General features: G+C 32.7%; 1 protein-coding gene across 1 annotated transcript; it reads left to right on the forward strand.

The window, feature by feature from the left end:
- Window positions 1-6,281: 6,281 nt before the first annotated feature.
- Window positions 6,282-9,625, forward strand: LOC25498465 (uncharacterized). The gene is made up of 2 exons (XM_039828348.1): window positions 6,282-7,058; window positions 9,438-9,625. Exons 1-2 carry the CDS (start codon window positions 6,294-6,296, stop codon window positions 9,474-9,476), a joined length of 804 nt encoding a protein of 267 aa, XP_039684282.1. The 5' UTR covers window positions 6,282-6,293; the 3' UTR covers window positions 9,477-9,625.
- Window positions 9,626-14,823: the final 5,198 nt, after the last annotated feature.

A 14,823-nucleotide genomic window follows, 5' to 3' on the forward strand; every position in this document is an offset into this window, starting at 1 on the left:
AATAATAACAAAAATATTCCCTCAGTTTAAAACCAAACCATTTTCATTTAAAAATCATATTTTAATTCGCATTTAATGATAAGAAGAAATAAATATTTTTGAAGTTAACAAAATCATGCACAAGCGATTCTCCATTAGGCTTATTTAACTTCTTAGAAACAAACAATTTTTTTGTTTTAAAGTATTTTTCCAACGTTTTCCCTATTTTAATAAACATCGCTTGCAACTTCATTGTACTTCATGCAATCCTCGAATTTTTAGACCGCTACACCTACTTATACTAATCCATGAGACTACTTTTTAACCTTTATGTTACCCTGTTAAGGGAATTACTATTACGAGTAATCATAACTCATTCATAAAATATACAAGACTATATAATAAAAGAGTCTTATTAATCAAAGTCCCCGGGACACTAGTTAAGAAAACAAAAAAGTAAATATTTACATTGAAAACATCATTCTTTACACTTCTTAAACTTTGATTATACAAATTCAAAGCATATACTATATTTGGTTCAGTTAACATTTTCCATTATAAAATTGCAACACATATTATTATCTTATTCATTTTACTTGCTATAGAAACTTGAGTGTACAGTCTAGAGTAACCCCTCTTCTGACATAGCAAGCCAGAAACACTTACAAATGCATGTCTTGTTACCAACAGGTCCGTCCAGAGTATACCGTTTGCATCTATCACACACAACTACATGTTGAATACAAGCAATTTTAAGACTCCATCAGCCAACAACTTAGGGGTAATTGTTTTGGACTAAGCCAAGCCAAGGCCCATATACCCTTGCGGACTGGGTCCACCCCCTCCCTTGCTTAACGCGTGAACGAACCATAATGTACACCTTCCCAAACTCTACTAAATCAGAGTCGGGTAGGCCAATCTAGATCTTCCAAATTTGATCTAAGGCTAACTCGTCATAATCAGCTCACAGGTGTCCACTAAGGACAATTTTCCGGGTAAAGGCTTGAGTGCTAGAACCCCTAGTTTCTTAATATAAAGGCTAACTCATAAGTGTCTCTTAACCACAACACTTGCTGACTTGACCATGGAATGTTTGTAGGTACACCACCTCCCTCCATAGAAAAAGGAAGTTACTGATTGAAAGAAGGAAGTACACACCATCTACCCCAAATGCCCCTCAACCACAGTGCTCTCAAACAATAGATCTCAAGTCTGGTAAACAATTAATGAGTTAGAGATACCTGCTCATCTTTTTGATCTTCAGCATAATATCCTCCTCACTACTTCTAATTCCAAGGTACAATAGAAATTAGAGATAAAAGTAAAAATTATATTGTTACTAAATTTGTCTTATTAAAATTTAGGCTTAATTGCTATTTTCGTCCCTTAACTAATTTTTTAGTATCGCTTTGGTCCCATAATTAATAAAAAGTCCGTTTAAGTCCTTTAAATATGTCTTCGTTACATAAATTGGTCCCTTCCGTTAATTTTATTAAAAAAAACGTTAACTCAAGCACACGTGTCATTTTTGCATTGGTTAGAATTTATATTCATCTTCTTCCAACTCACCTTCATCTTTTTCAACAAATCTTTTTTTTACCCAGAAGAATTTTTTTTTTTTTTACCTTTATCATATGAAATCCAAATCTAAACACTTTATTTTTTTCTCTTTTTCTTCATCTTCTTCCATCATCTTTTCATCATCATCAATAAAATTTCCAAGAAACACAGAAAATCAAAATAAAATAAAATTAAGTCTTATTCTTTAATTACTACACCATCAACACACACTTTTTCTTTATTGTATTTTCCCATCAAAACCATTTTGTAACAATAGGTAAACTTTCTCAATCACAACCATGCAATCTCATCATCAAGGTTATGAACACCAATTATATGTTTTGTTGTTGTTCTTGTCTTGAACCCCAATTTTCATTATTTGTTGATTTTTAACACAAACATGCAAACACAAAGCCAACATTAGCGTGCATCACAAAATCAACACACATCACACACAAATCTTCATTAACATTTTTTTCTTCAAATTTCAACCTTCTTCCATTCTTTATTTGTTGTTCCTCTTCTTTCTTCCTCTTTGTTCCTGTTCTCTTCTTCCAATCTTTCATAAAAAAACTCATTTTCGAATGCCAATCATTCATCATCAATAGCAATCCTTTCAAATTCCAATCTAAACCCATTTTTGGATCTAATCTAAATTCTTCCAAATCCCAATCTAAACCCATTTTGTTGTTGTTGTTGCTGTTGTGTTTTTGTTGGGGAGCAAATTTGGACCAGATTTATTGTGTTGTGTTGTTATTGCAACTTGATTTTCTTTTCCACAGATTGAACCAAAAAGAAGGAAATTTTCTGCAGATTTTTATTTCTGCAGATTTGAATGAACAACAAAACACATCAAAAAAACTTTACATTTATCATATGAAATCCAAATCTAAACCCTTTATCATGGTGATGGGTTTAGATCAGAAAATGAGTTTTTGTGAAGATTGATGATGATGATGAAGGGTTTAGATTGAATTTGAAAATGAATTTTTTTTTCTCCATTTTCTATTTCCATGCTTAAGAATCAATTTGTTTTCTTCCAATTTCAATTTCAAGGTTCGATTTTTTTTCTTCAGTTTTTTGTTTTGCTGGGTTTTTTTCATGAAGGTTGATGAGGAAGAAGATGAAGAAGTTGAATGAAGGTGATGACTTGTACAAACCCTAACAGTTTTTTAATAAAATTGACGGAAGGGACCAATTTATGTAACGGAGACATATTTAAAGGACTCAAACGGACTTTTTATTAATTATGGGACCAAAGCGATACCAAAAAATAAGTTAAGGGACAAAAATATCAATTCAGCCTAAAACTTAACAACAAAATTAGAAACAGATTTTTTGCCTTTTCCCGTTTCTAAATTTGCTACCATGTGGAGGATAGTAATTAGAGAGGGTTGCCATTAAAAGAAAAAGGTAATTAGAGAGGGTTAAACTAAAATAAATTAATTAATACTAGGTAGAAAGATAAAATAACACTAGTTTTAAAATAATTTTTCTTTGCAAAATGTAATGTTTATTATTGTAAGAGGAAATAAATTTTTAAATTTTATTGTTCTAATCCAATCCATTTCTGTTTAAAACATAGAATAAAACCAATGAAGCTAACAAAAAGAAATGGAGAAATAAGAGTTTAGATGTAAACGTCAAGATGATGACATACAGGAGCATAAAAGATCTAAGAAAAATAGGAATAAGACTTAAGTCTAGCAAGACACAAAGTCCAAGAGACATGGATTTCTCCGAAGGATGATTGGTTGCAAAACTGACATTACCTGAGATCGTTGTGGACGACACATCAGCTGCTACTTTCCTCAACTTAATAGCGTATGAGATGTGTCCAGATTTTAAGAACGACTATGGATTTTGTTCTTTTGCAGCTTTCATGGACTCACTCATTGAGCATCCTGAAGAAGTGAAGCTATTGAGATCAAAAGGGATTTTGCTCAATTCCCTTGGGAGTGATGAGGAAATTGCCGATCTTTTCAAAATCATAGGTACTGACTTGATACCTAATACTGAAACATACTTTGAAGTAAGAGCCAAAATAGATGAACATTACATGTGAATTCGAAGCATTTGAAACACGAGAATTTCAAGCATTTGAAACTTCAATTCCAAGCTTTATCTAATAAGACAAGTATATATTATAGGGTGGGTATTCATAGACATGATAACGCACAAAGTATTTTTTTTCAAAAATAAAAAGCACAAAAGTATTTATTTACGAAATAACTTAACAACAAAATTCAACTCAAATCTAATCACTAGCTATGAAAATGACAGACTTGATGATGATGAATAATTTCTTTATCAACTTCAGCACAAGCATTTTTTATTTTTTTAAGGAAACTTCAGCACAAGCTTCACTTAGTTTTTTTCCGGTCTTTTCCTCGATCACTGAAGAAGAAAAATGATTATATAATTGGAATATGGTTTCAATAATTCATGAATGGAACAAATGACTTATTTATCAAAATTATTTAAGTGTGGTACATGTTAAAAATTTATAATCAAATGCAATAAAATAGAGATGCGATTAAGTGCAATAGAAAAGCGGAGAAACGGGACTTCCCATCTTCCACTAGTAGAGCTTAAAAAAAAACTCAATTATTTTAAGGCTCCAATGGTTAGAAGTAGTAAGGTAACAATGACATATTTATAGATTTGATGAAATTAAGCGACTTCGTATATTTTACGAGAGCCAAAACTCTATATAGGTTGATATATGAGCTATAACAGATGTTCTTTGGCAAATGAGCACCTTCGATTGATGTCGACGATGATTGTGGAACAAAAAAAAATGACACAATCATGTAAAGGGATAATGCAAATTGACCTGGTGTATTCTTTATATTTGAGTATGGTGGAACATGAAAAAAAAAATTATTTGGAGAGCTCTATCATTTGCAATGTGCTCAAGAGGGAATATTATGTTGACCGTTGCTTCAAGCGGTATTGTAGCATTGCTCATACTTGGGGAAGAACAACACATTTGAGGTTTAATCTTACAATAATTGTTGATAAATTTTTAACTTGCGGCATACATCCCAAAAGTCCATTAGCCGAGCTGATTGTTAATACAAAGCTTATCATATGGGATGATGCACACATTTTTTTGAAGCTCTTGATCGTAGTTTAAGGGATATTCTTAGACATAAAAAACAACTATAGGTTGGAATTCCTTTTGGTGGAAAAGTTGTTGTGCTAGGTGGAGATTTTCGACAAATTCTTCCAGTTATACCCAAAGGAACAAGACAAGAAGTTGTTCATGCAAGCATTAATTCTTCGTATCTTTGGCATTATTATGAACTTTTAACACTAACAACTAATATGAGGCTCTTACATGATTATTCAAGTCATGACCTTCGTAAAAGAAAAGAATTAGGCGAGTGGGTCCTCAAAATTGGTGATGGGAGTATTGGGGAAGTGAATGATGAAGATATAAAGCTTCAAATTCCAGGTGATTTGCCTATTCACAACACAGGAGATCATATTGCATCTATTGTTGACTGCATATATCCATCTCTTTTACGTAACATGCATGATCCCTCGTTTTTCTAAGATAGAGTTATTTTGACACCTAAAATTGTCACTGTTGATGAGATTAATGATTATAATTTGTCTCTCATTCTTGGTGAAGAAAAGACATATTTGAGTTGTGATTCTTCTTGCTTAAGCCCATCAACGGTCAATAGGCCAGATGATATCCATACACCATAATTTTTTAACTCAATTAATTCTTCTAATCTCCAAAATAAAAAAGTAAATTTAAAGTTGGAGTTTATGTGATGTTATTGATAAATTTGAACCAAACGGCAGGCCTATGGAATAGAACTAGGATGATAAAAGATGGGAGATGTGTTCTTGAAGGAAAGGTGATAACATGAAGCAACATTGGCGATAAGGTATGGATGCCTAGGTTATCATTGACACCTTCTGATACATGAATTCCTTTTAAATTTTAACGTAGACAATTTCTTATATATAGGTGTATGTTATGCAATGACTATTAACAAAAATCAAGGACAATCACTCAAACAAATTGGCGTATATCTTCCACAACTCGTATTCTTGCATGGTAAACTGTGTATGTTGCAATATCATGAGTTACAATATTGGTCCGAAAATTTTGCTAATAGATGAAGGTGTTTGCATTTATAGTACTTTGAATGTAGTGTATAAAGAAATTTTTCGAAGAATGTGTAAACATGGGAAACTTCAAATATAATATTGTATTTATTATTATAACATTAAAATTATAAAATTGGTATGTACTATATAATTTTGCTTTTATCTACTACATCTACGGTGTATATGACCCATGCGGTAGCACGCACATGTCGATGATCTAGTTAGGTTTCTAATCCCAAGGAGTTAAAAGGCAAGCAAGAAGTACCAAACAAACAAAAAAAAAGTAAGAAATAGAAGAAGAAGAAGCTGCATGTGCATGGATTTAAATTCTAGAACAGTAAAAGCAAAGATCTTTTTTCCATGAATTTTACTTTTCTTGTCCATTGAGTAAAGCGGTGGACATATAGTTCGTTCCGAGGACAAGTTACTTTAGCAGTGAAGAGGACAAGTATAAAAATTTATTAAAGTCGAAATTTAAGATAGTTTTTTTAAGAAAGCAGATTTACTTAACTTGTTCATTAGGTAAAGGTTTGAGAGCATGAAAATTTAAAGCACTACACTGATCCCTTATAATCGTTAATTTTGAAAGATCAATATCCCTCAAATATTATATTGAATGAAGGATGGCATCCCAAACTATTAAAGAAAAATTTGTGGAGCTACAAAAATCAATGCAAACACCCCAAAATTCACGACCGAAGATACAAAGGGTGGTTGACCGTTTCAGAAATAGAACAAATTTTGAGAAGCATTACTCACCCAAGTTTGTGTCATTAGGTCCTATCCATCATGACAATCCAAATCTGAAGAAAGGAGAGAAGTACAAACTTATGTGGGCAGCAAAATACATAGAAAACACCAGACACATTCCAGAGGATCTACACAAAAAGATTGCAGATAACATTGATGAACTGAAGGGTCATTTTGACAACGATGTTTTAGCTTCAACCAGTTGGTCTCTTGAAGGCTTTGGTAGCCTTGAAGAAAAGCTATCGTGGATGTTGTTCGTGGATGGATGTTCTTTGCTTCATATCTTGGAGAGAGCCAAGCTTGATGAACCAGGGCAAATGAATATCAAGGTTGATCAACTTGTTCTTGTAATGATGGATGTGCTTTTGTTGGAGAATCAACTTCCTTATCAAGTACTCAAGCTATTGTGGAAAGATGAAGACCAGAGTGGATTGATAAAAAGCATGATGAATTTCCTCGCCTGTCATCATTGGGCCACACCAGATGAGTCACAGTCAGAGAAGAAGAAGGACATGGTTCCAAAAAGAAAAGCAGAAAGAGAGCATAGTTTATCAATACGAAATGAGTCACAGTTAGAGACACCCTTTCATCTTCTTGATCTTCAACGTAATATCATCCTCATTACATCTACAACCAAGGTACAACAGAAATATTAGAGAAAAAAATTAAAATTTGTCACTAAATTATTTGTCTTTAAAACTTAATGCAAAATTAATAAAATATTTTTCCTTTTTCCGTTTCTAAATTTCATCACTATTTCAACTTTTTTTGTATTAGTTAAAGTTTAACTATCATTAATTTTCAACTTTTTGAGAAATAAACTGACATAATTTTTAGGCTTAAATATGTAAATCGTCCCTGTAATTTGGCGTGTTTTTGATTTTCGTCCCTGTATCTTTTTTTGTTTTAAAACAATCCCTATAAGTTAATAACTTTTTGATTTTCGTCCCTCCCGTCAACTTCCGTTACAAAAACGCACATGTGGCAAACGGACGATGACGTGGTAGTGCCTGACGTGGCAGACGATGCTGACGTGGAAAACTTATTGATGAGTCACACAGTGAGAGGGACCAAAATCAAAAAACGAAATTTGTCGAAGGACCAAAGCCAAAAAAACAAAATTCGTGAAGGGACCAAAACCAAAACCAAAAAACGAAATTTGTAGATGAACTTGACTATTTCCAGGACCAAAACCAAAAAACGAAATTTGTAGAGGGACCAAAACCAAAAAACGAGGAGACGAAAAATTCAAATTTAATTACATTTCTTCATCTTTTTCCCACATCTTCTTCTTTATTACTATATATCATTGTCTTCATAAACTTCATCATCATCATCAACCAAACACAGAAATTCATCACTTCAAAATCCAAAAATCCATCAACTCAAAACAACAACAAACTCAATCCAACACATTCAATTATAACTTCTCTTTTATTTCTTCTCACAAACAACAAAATCAAATTAAACCAATATACCCACTGTTCAACGTGCAATCTAATTTCACACACTTTAAAATAAAACTTATCTCAATTCAACATTCCAACATATTTTTCAATTCTATTTATTATCCCTCTAGAACTTCAAATGAAAAGAATATTCATATCAAACTTGAACCTTTCTCTTACAATCCAATTTCACACAACAATCTTCCAAATCAATCGGAAATAAAGAACACGACCCAAATGTTCGAAACAAAAATGATGATATTAGAGTTCAAAGAATTGACGAAGAAAGCATTTGGAGTGACCAAGAAACAGCAGAGATGCGAGATCAATGATGAGACGAGAGTTGGTAATGAAAAAAAATCATTCTTTAGGTTTTTCAATTTGAGAATTTTGTGAATTTTTTCAATATTGGGAATTCGAGCATTCACAATGAGGATTTTGTTGTTATAATTTGATTTCGATATTATCAATAAAAGTTTAGTTGTGGATTTTAGTGTTGAGATGTCAATCTGACCATTGTCAATGGGAATTTTGTTTGGGTTTGTGAGAAGTTGTCTATTGAGAGTGAGATGATGATTTTGAGTTTTTTTTTAATCTCTTTTCTGAGTATTTTTTCCTGGGTTTTTTGATGAATTTATGAAGACAATGATGAAGATGTTAAAGAGGTGGAAGGAAGAAGATGAAGAAAGCTATTTTTTCTCGCTTTTTGGTTTTGGTCCCTTTACGAATTTTGTTTTTTTGGCTTTGGTCCCTCTACAAATTTCGTTTTTTGGTTTTGGTCCCTCTCACTGTGTGACTCATCAATAAGTTTGCCACGTCAGGCACTGCCACGTCATCCTCCGTTTGCCACATGTGCGTTTTTGTAACGGAAGTTGACGGGAGGGACGAAAATCAAAAAGTTATTAACTTACAGGGATTGTTTTAAAACAAAAAAAGATACAGGGACGAAAACCAAAAACACGCCAAATTACAGGAACGATTTACATATTTAAGCCTAATTTTTATATTTGGTATATTATGAACATGTGCCCTTAGTGCGCATGTTATTATTTTCCATATTTTAATTACAAAGTGGAGATAGTGATTAGAGAGGGGTGTGCATAATAGTGATTAGAGGGTTAAACTAAACTAAAATATTTAATACTAAGTATAAAGGATGAAATAACAACTGTTTTAAAATGTTTTTCTTTGCAAAATGTGATATTTTATTATTGCACGAGGAATGAAATTTTGAAATTTTAATGTTATGATCCAATTCGTTTCTGTTTGAAACATAGATTAAAAACAATGAAGCTAACAAAGAGAATATAAGTAAGAAGAGTCGAGATATTGAAAAGGTCAAGATGATATACACGAACATAAAAGATCTAAAAGCATTAGGAATAAGACTTAAGTCAAGCAAGACACGAAGGCCAAGAGACATAGATTTCTCCGAAGGATGGTTCACTGCTGAACTGACTCTTCCTGAGATCGTTGTGGACGACACTTCAGCCGCTACTTTCCTCAACCTGATTGCATATGAGATGTGTCCAGATTTTAACAACGACTATGGGTTTTGTTCTTTTGCAGCTTTTATGTGCTCGCTTATCAACCATCCTGAAGATGTGAAGGTACTGAGATCAAAAGGGATTTTGCTCAATTCCCTTGGGAGTGATGAGGAAGTTGCCGAACTTTTCAATATCATAGGTTCTGACTTGGTACCGAACTCAGAAACATATTTTGAAGTTAAAGCCAAAATGAATGATCATTACAATAAATACAAGACTTGGATAGTGCAGGGTTATTACAGTTACTTCAGCATCGCTGCATTTATAGCCCTTGCTCTTACTTTCATTCAGACAGTGTTTACAGTTTACCCGGCTTTCAAAAAAGATGGTTAGTTATGACAATGTTGTTTTTATTATGGCACTTCTCTATGGATTGTATACCTTCTTGAGTCTTAACAATGAGTATTTAAAAAATGAGGAGCGTCTTTTTCTTTGTGCTATGTTTAAGAATTGAAACATGAATTTTCATATATTAAGTTAATTTATTCAAATTATTATTCTTACAGACGATCTACGTATTTCTATATTGTTGAGATTATGTTGATTTTGTTTAGATGAGTTATTTAATCTTGTGTTTTATCGACATTGCAATAAGTGAATACACGAAATGAGTTAATAAGACAAGTATATCATAGGGTATTCATTCATAAACATGGCAACACACAAAGTATTTGTTACAAAATAAATAACCTAACAATAAAATACAATTATCACTATTTATGATAATGACAGACATGATGAATTATTTCTTCATCAACTTCAGCATTGTCTTTTCACATTTTATGTATGTAGTTGCACGTTTTTGTTTGTTTATTTGTTTTTTTTTTTTTGGGTGGTGATCGGGGTTTTAACCCCAGACCTTGTATATTTTATACATTATTCTTACGGTTTTTTCTAAATTACCTTTGAATAACGGTGGGTAATTTACCCATCAACCAATGAAAATGAGCAATTTATTTGTGGGGTCAAGATAGTTCATGAATATGTGCTTATGTGGCTAATGTGTATTGGTTGAGGTAAATTACCCATTATTTTTCATGGGTAGCCTAGTTGTCACCTATTCTTACCAACTGAGTTATGCTCACGAAAACTTATGGTTATTTGCTTATGTACATTTTAGAAGTGCACGTAGATAGTAAAACCCAAGGAAAATTATCAATAATTTTAGAGGTAAATTAAAATAATATTAGTATTTGTGTAATTTGTAATATGTTTATTGAAAATTCATATAACTTAGAGGTAATAAAAAAAGAAATTGCTCATATTATAACCCGATTTTCTTTTGTTGTGATGATATAACCCGTAAATTATAAAATAAACTATTAATATATATCTACAATATAAAATAAATAAATCATAAGAACCTTTTAAGTTGAAAAATTATCAAGAGCGCGTGTTTAGAATTAAAAGGTTTAACACCCTAAATTGATTTTCTAGAATATCATTTAGAGTGTTATATCTAATATCGGAAAACTGGAATTTTTTTGGTCGAAATACAAGGAAAATTAAAATTTGTCTTAATTACACAAGACAAGATGCAAATTATAGGGGATTATATGAAACAAATTCCATCAATAATCAAAAGAAACTAAATAAACTACTGCTTTAGTCCTCAACCTATAAGCTACTACAATCTTTATCTTCCTCACCTATTTATGTGTAACCTTAAATACAAATAGTGTCAGGTGAGACTAACTTGTCTCAAGAATTTCTACTACACCATAAGTGGCCTCTAATCATGTTAAGCCTAAAATATACTTTTTTTTTTCTTCACAAAGTAACATGCATGTTCAATAAACAATTCACATAAAGTATAGACGACGTTCAAGATAGAATGATTTAGGAATAATTAAGGTTGAACAAACAATTATTATCTTGTCAATTTTACATATGATATTGGATGTGAGACGCATCCAATGTTACCTTCTATATCCGAAATGCGTTAGGTATAGTAAATCAACTAGGGAGACAACCCGTGCGTTGCACGGGTTTGCTTAAATTTTGTAACATAAATGAAAAGAAAATGTTGGTAATTTTTTATTTTTAAAATAAGATTATTTTTGCAAAGGTTTATTTATTTATTTTGGAGTTGGGTTTGATGAAGCAAAAGCGCATTTGCATGCTATTAGATGTAAATTTGCCTTGATTTTAAGTAGTTAAGAATTAGAGATTATATGTTAAAGTTGTTTTATGTCATGATTTCAAGTAAAACGTGATTTACAGGCCGCCTATCTAAAGAGACACTAACCATATTTAAAAATTATTGTGTCTGAGTGGATAGAAATGAAAAGAATGAAAGTGTACTTGACAATAAAAAAATTAAATAAAGATTTAAGGTAAAAACTTAGATTTTACCTTGTAGGCCTATATTTTAAAGGTAAAACATTCAAAATTACCAATAGCATATGTTCTATCCTAAAAAGTTAGCATATATTCTATCAAAATTAAATAGTGACTTTTTTAAAATAAAAAAATAAAAAAATACGAACACATAAAAAGACAGTTTTTCACATTAAAAAAATTATAAAAGGAATTGAAAAAAAAAAAAAAAAAACACAACTCAAACCCTAAAAACATTAAAAATTTTAAATCATAAAATCCTTCTACCCAATCTGAACTCTGCATGTTATGATTGACAGTTTCCAAGGCTAAATCAATCCTTGATCCGTATTCACCATCATAAACGATGTCGGCGGTGTTATTGTCGTAGATTGCTCTCTGTTGATGTCGAGTGAACGAACCATGGTTCCACTACATAATTGTTGAGCACCGAGAAGAAGGTGATCTCAACATGTAATCATTGGTAAGAGCGAGAAATCCATCCCTTTTTTTATGAATCATTTCCCTCTTCTTTCTCTTTTGTTCTTCATTTGTGGGTTATTTTTCGTTGAGCTCTCACTTGAATCCATTACTGAGTTCGGCAACAATTGTCCTCCCACTATTGTTGTACACATGTTGTTCCTTGTAGCTCAATGAAGCTAGGCATATAACCCGTGCGTTGTAGAGATTTCAATAGAGTTATGTAACTTTTTTTAGAAGTTAAACATTATGTCAGTGTTTTTTCAAGAAGAATTTTAATTAGTTTACAATGAAGTTAGCTAAATATTAATAAGGAAAAATATGTCATTTATATTGGTCTTGATATGAGAGCAATAAGCACAAAGAGGCTTTGTCATACCCCAAATTTTGACCTAAGGTCCCACTGACACACGTCTCTGAACTCGGACCAGACTCACATTTCAGTGAAAAACTCGGCAGGGAGGTATTTTGAAATACCTCATAAAGTTCCGAATCGGACCTGTTATACCCTGTTTTTGGACCTAAAAATACTGGGCCCAATTTCATTTCAAACTTTGTCAATTATCAAATTTCAACTGCACAGTTCAAATTGTCTCTGCCTCGCAGTATTTTCAATCACAATTTTACCTATGTTTTTCTTGCATAAAATCTTTCGAAATGTCTTTACTTGTCTTGTAAGTCATTCAAAAGTGTCTCTGAATCATTACATTGCTTTTTCTACAGTTTATTTCAAAATTTGCAAAAAGTCATACAGAAGGGTATTTTGGTCATTTCCTGCAGTGGGACCCATTTTCATCCTTGTGACTGTCTCTGAGCCTTTTCAGATTGATTTTTAACGTTTCATCAGTAAGCCTTGTTAAATTCATTTCAAACTTGCATCTGAGTCAGTGTCAAGTCAATTTGAATCTGTTTAGGTCAATTTTAGCCCTAGGGGCATTTTGGTCATTTCACACAAAATTTTGGCATAGAGAGGTTACTTTGAAGTACCTCATTTAAGCCATTGGTTCGTTTTAGTCCGTTTTGTCAATTTTATTTTTGTTTCGCTTTACGTTTTGTCAAGTTACCAATTTTATTTCAATTTTATTTTTATTTTTGCATTTTGGTCCTCGAAGAGGTCCAAAATTGCATTCCAGTCCAGTTTTCTTTCCAATTTACATTTCAGTCCTTTTTGGTTAATTGCAGTTTAGTCCTTAAAGTTCTTATTTTTGCAGAAAGGTCCAAATTTCATTTTTTGTCCAAAGCCGTGCCATTTTTTTTTTCAAGTCCAGGTGTCCTTTTCTCATTGGTTCAGAAGCACACATGTCAAGCTATAAAAGGTGTACAGTGTCACGCAGAGCCATCAATCACACGCCAACTCATAAACACAAATCCAATTTTCTCTCTCTGGGCTATTGAATCAAAACAGAAAATCTCTCAAAATTTCTCAAGAACACCAAGAACAAAAACCCTAACCGTTTTCCAGAAACTCAAAAAGTTCATCAGAATCAATAATTTTTGGATCAATTCTCAGAGATTCTGTGGAATCTTCATCATCGAATTGATCATTTCTCTGCAATTCAAAACGCGAGCTCGCATTGAAGCAAGCTCAAGCGTTGATCACAGAGGGGAGATCAGAAGAGGGAAAGAAGCAAGGTTTACACCGGCGAAGAAGATGAAGAAGCAGAATCAGTGAAATCACCGGTTTATTTTCGGTCCAGCAACCAAATCAACAACACAGAAAACGAAGAATCGAGTGTTTCCGAAGAAATTCAACAGAATCTCCAATCAAAAACTTCAGGTAAAACTCAGAACAGAATTTCTTTTCAAAAAATAATATCATAGCTTAAACCTGTAAAAATCACGCAAGCAAACAGATCTAAAATTTCCAGAATTCAAAGATAAAACCGTAACCGTAAACACAAAACCTAGATCCATAAGGATCTAAGTTTTGAAAGCAAGAACAAGCATCAAAGAAGTAATAAACGACGAAACGATGTAGATCTTCAAGGATCTAAACGCTTTATTTCAAAAAGATCAAAAAAGATCAATTTCAAAACCGTACGAAATTTTCAGATCTACGTCGTTTCAAGCTGTGTTTGAGAAAATAATTGCTGGATTCGTGTTTAGGGTTAAAGGACGAATCAAAAGATGTGAAAATCTTTAAGTTCTGGAAATTTCAGGTCACCGGAGGTGCTAGGTCTCGCCGGAGAAGATGAAGTTTTCGGCGGACCTTCAAGGTCTCCGCCGTAGCTTCATCCTCACCGGCGGTGAGGTTCTAGAGAGAGGTGAGAGATGAGAGAAGAGAGAAGAGTTTAGAGAGAGAAAGGAGTGTAAAGAATGAAAAAACCGGTGCTGATGTACTTATATAGCCAGTGAACCGGACCGGTCCAGGACCGGTCCAATCTCCTTCATCCCTGGCCGTTGGATCTAGGGTTTCCTACCCTGGATCAATCCAACGTCTCCTGTGCAATCTGAGTTTTGTGTGTTGGGCTTTGGGTTGGGCTTAGGTTTCTTTTACGTTTTTGTTTATTTTCCTGCTATTTGCACCATATTTCTTTGCTGTTTGAACCCCTGCATGCTTAAATTTTCTCTAAAAAATCTCCAAAAATTATCACATGTTTCTTGATATA

This window comes from Medicago truncatula, chromosome 7, assembly GCF_003473485.1.
Source record: "Medicago truncatula cultivar Jemalong A17 chromosome 7, MtrunA17r5.0-ANR, whole genome shotgun sequence".
Taxonomy (NCBI): Eukaryota; Viridiplantae; Streptophyta; class Magnoliopsida; order Fabales; family Fabaceae; genus Medicago; species Medicago truncatula.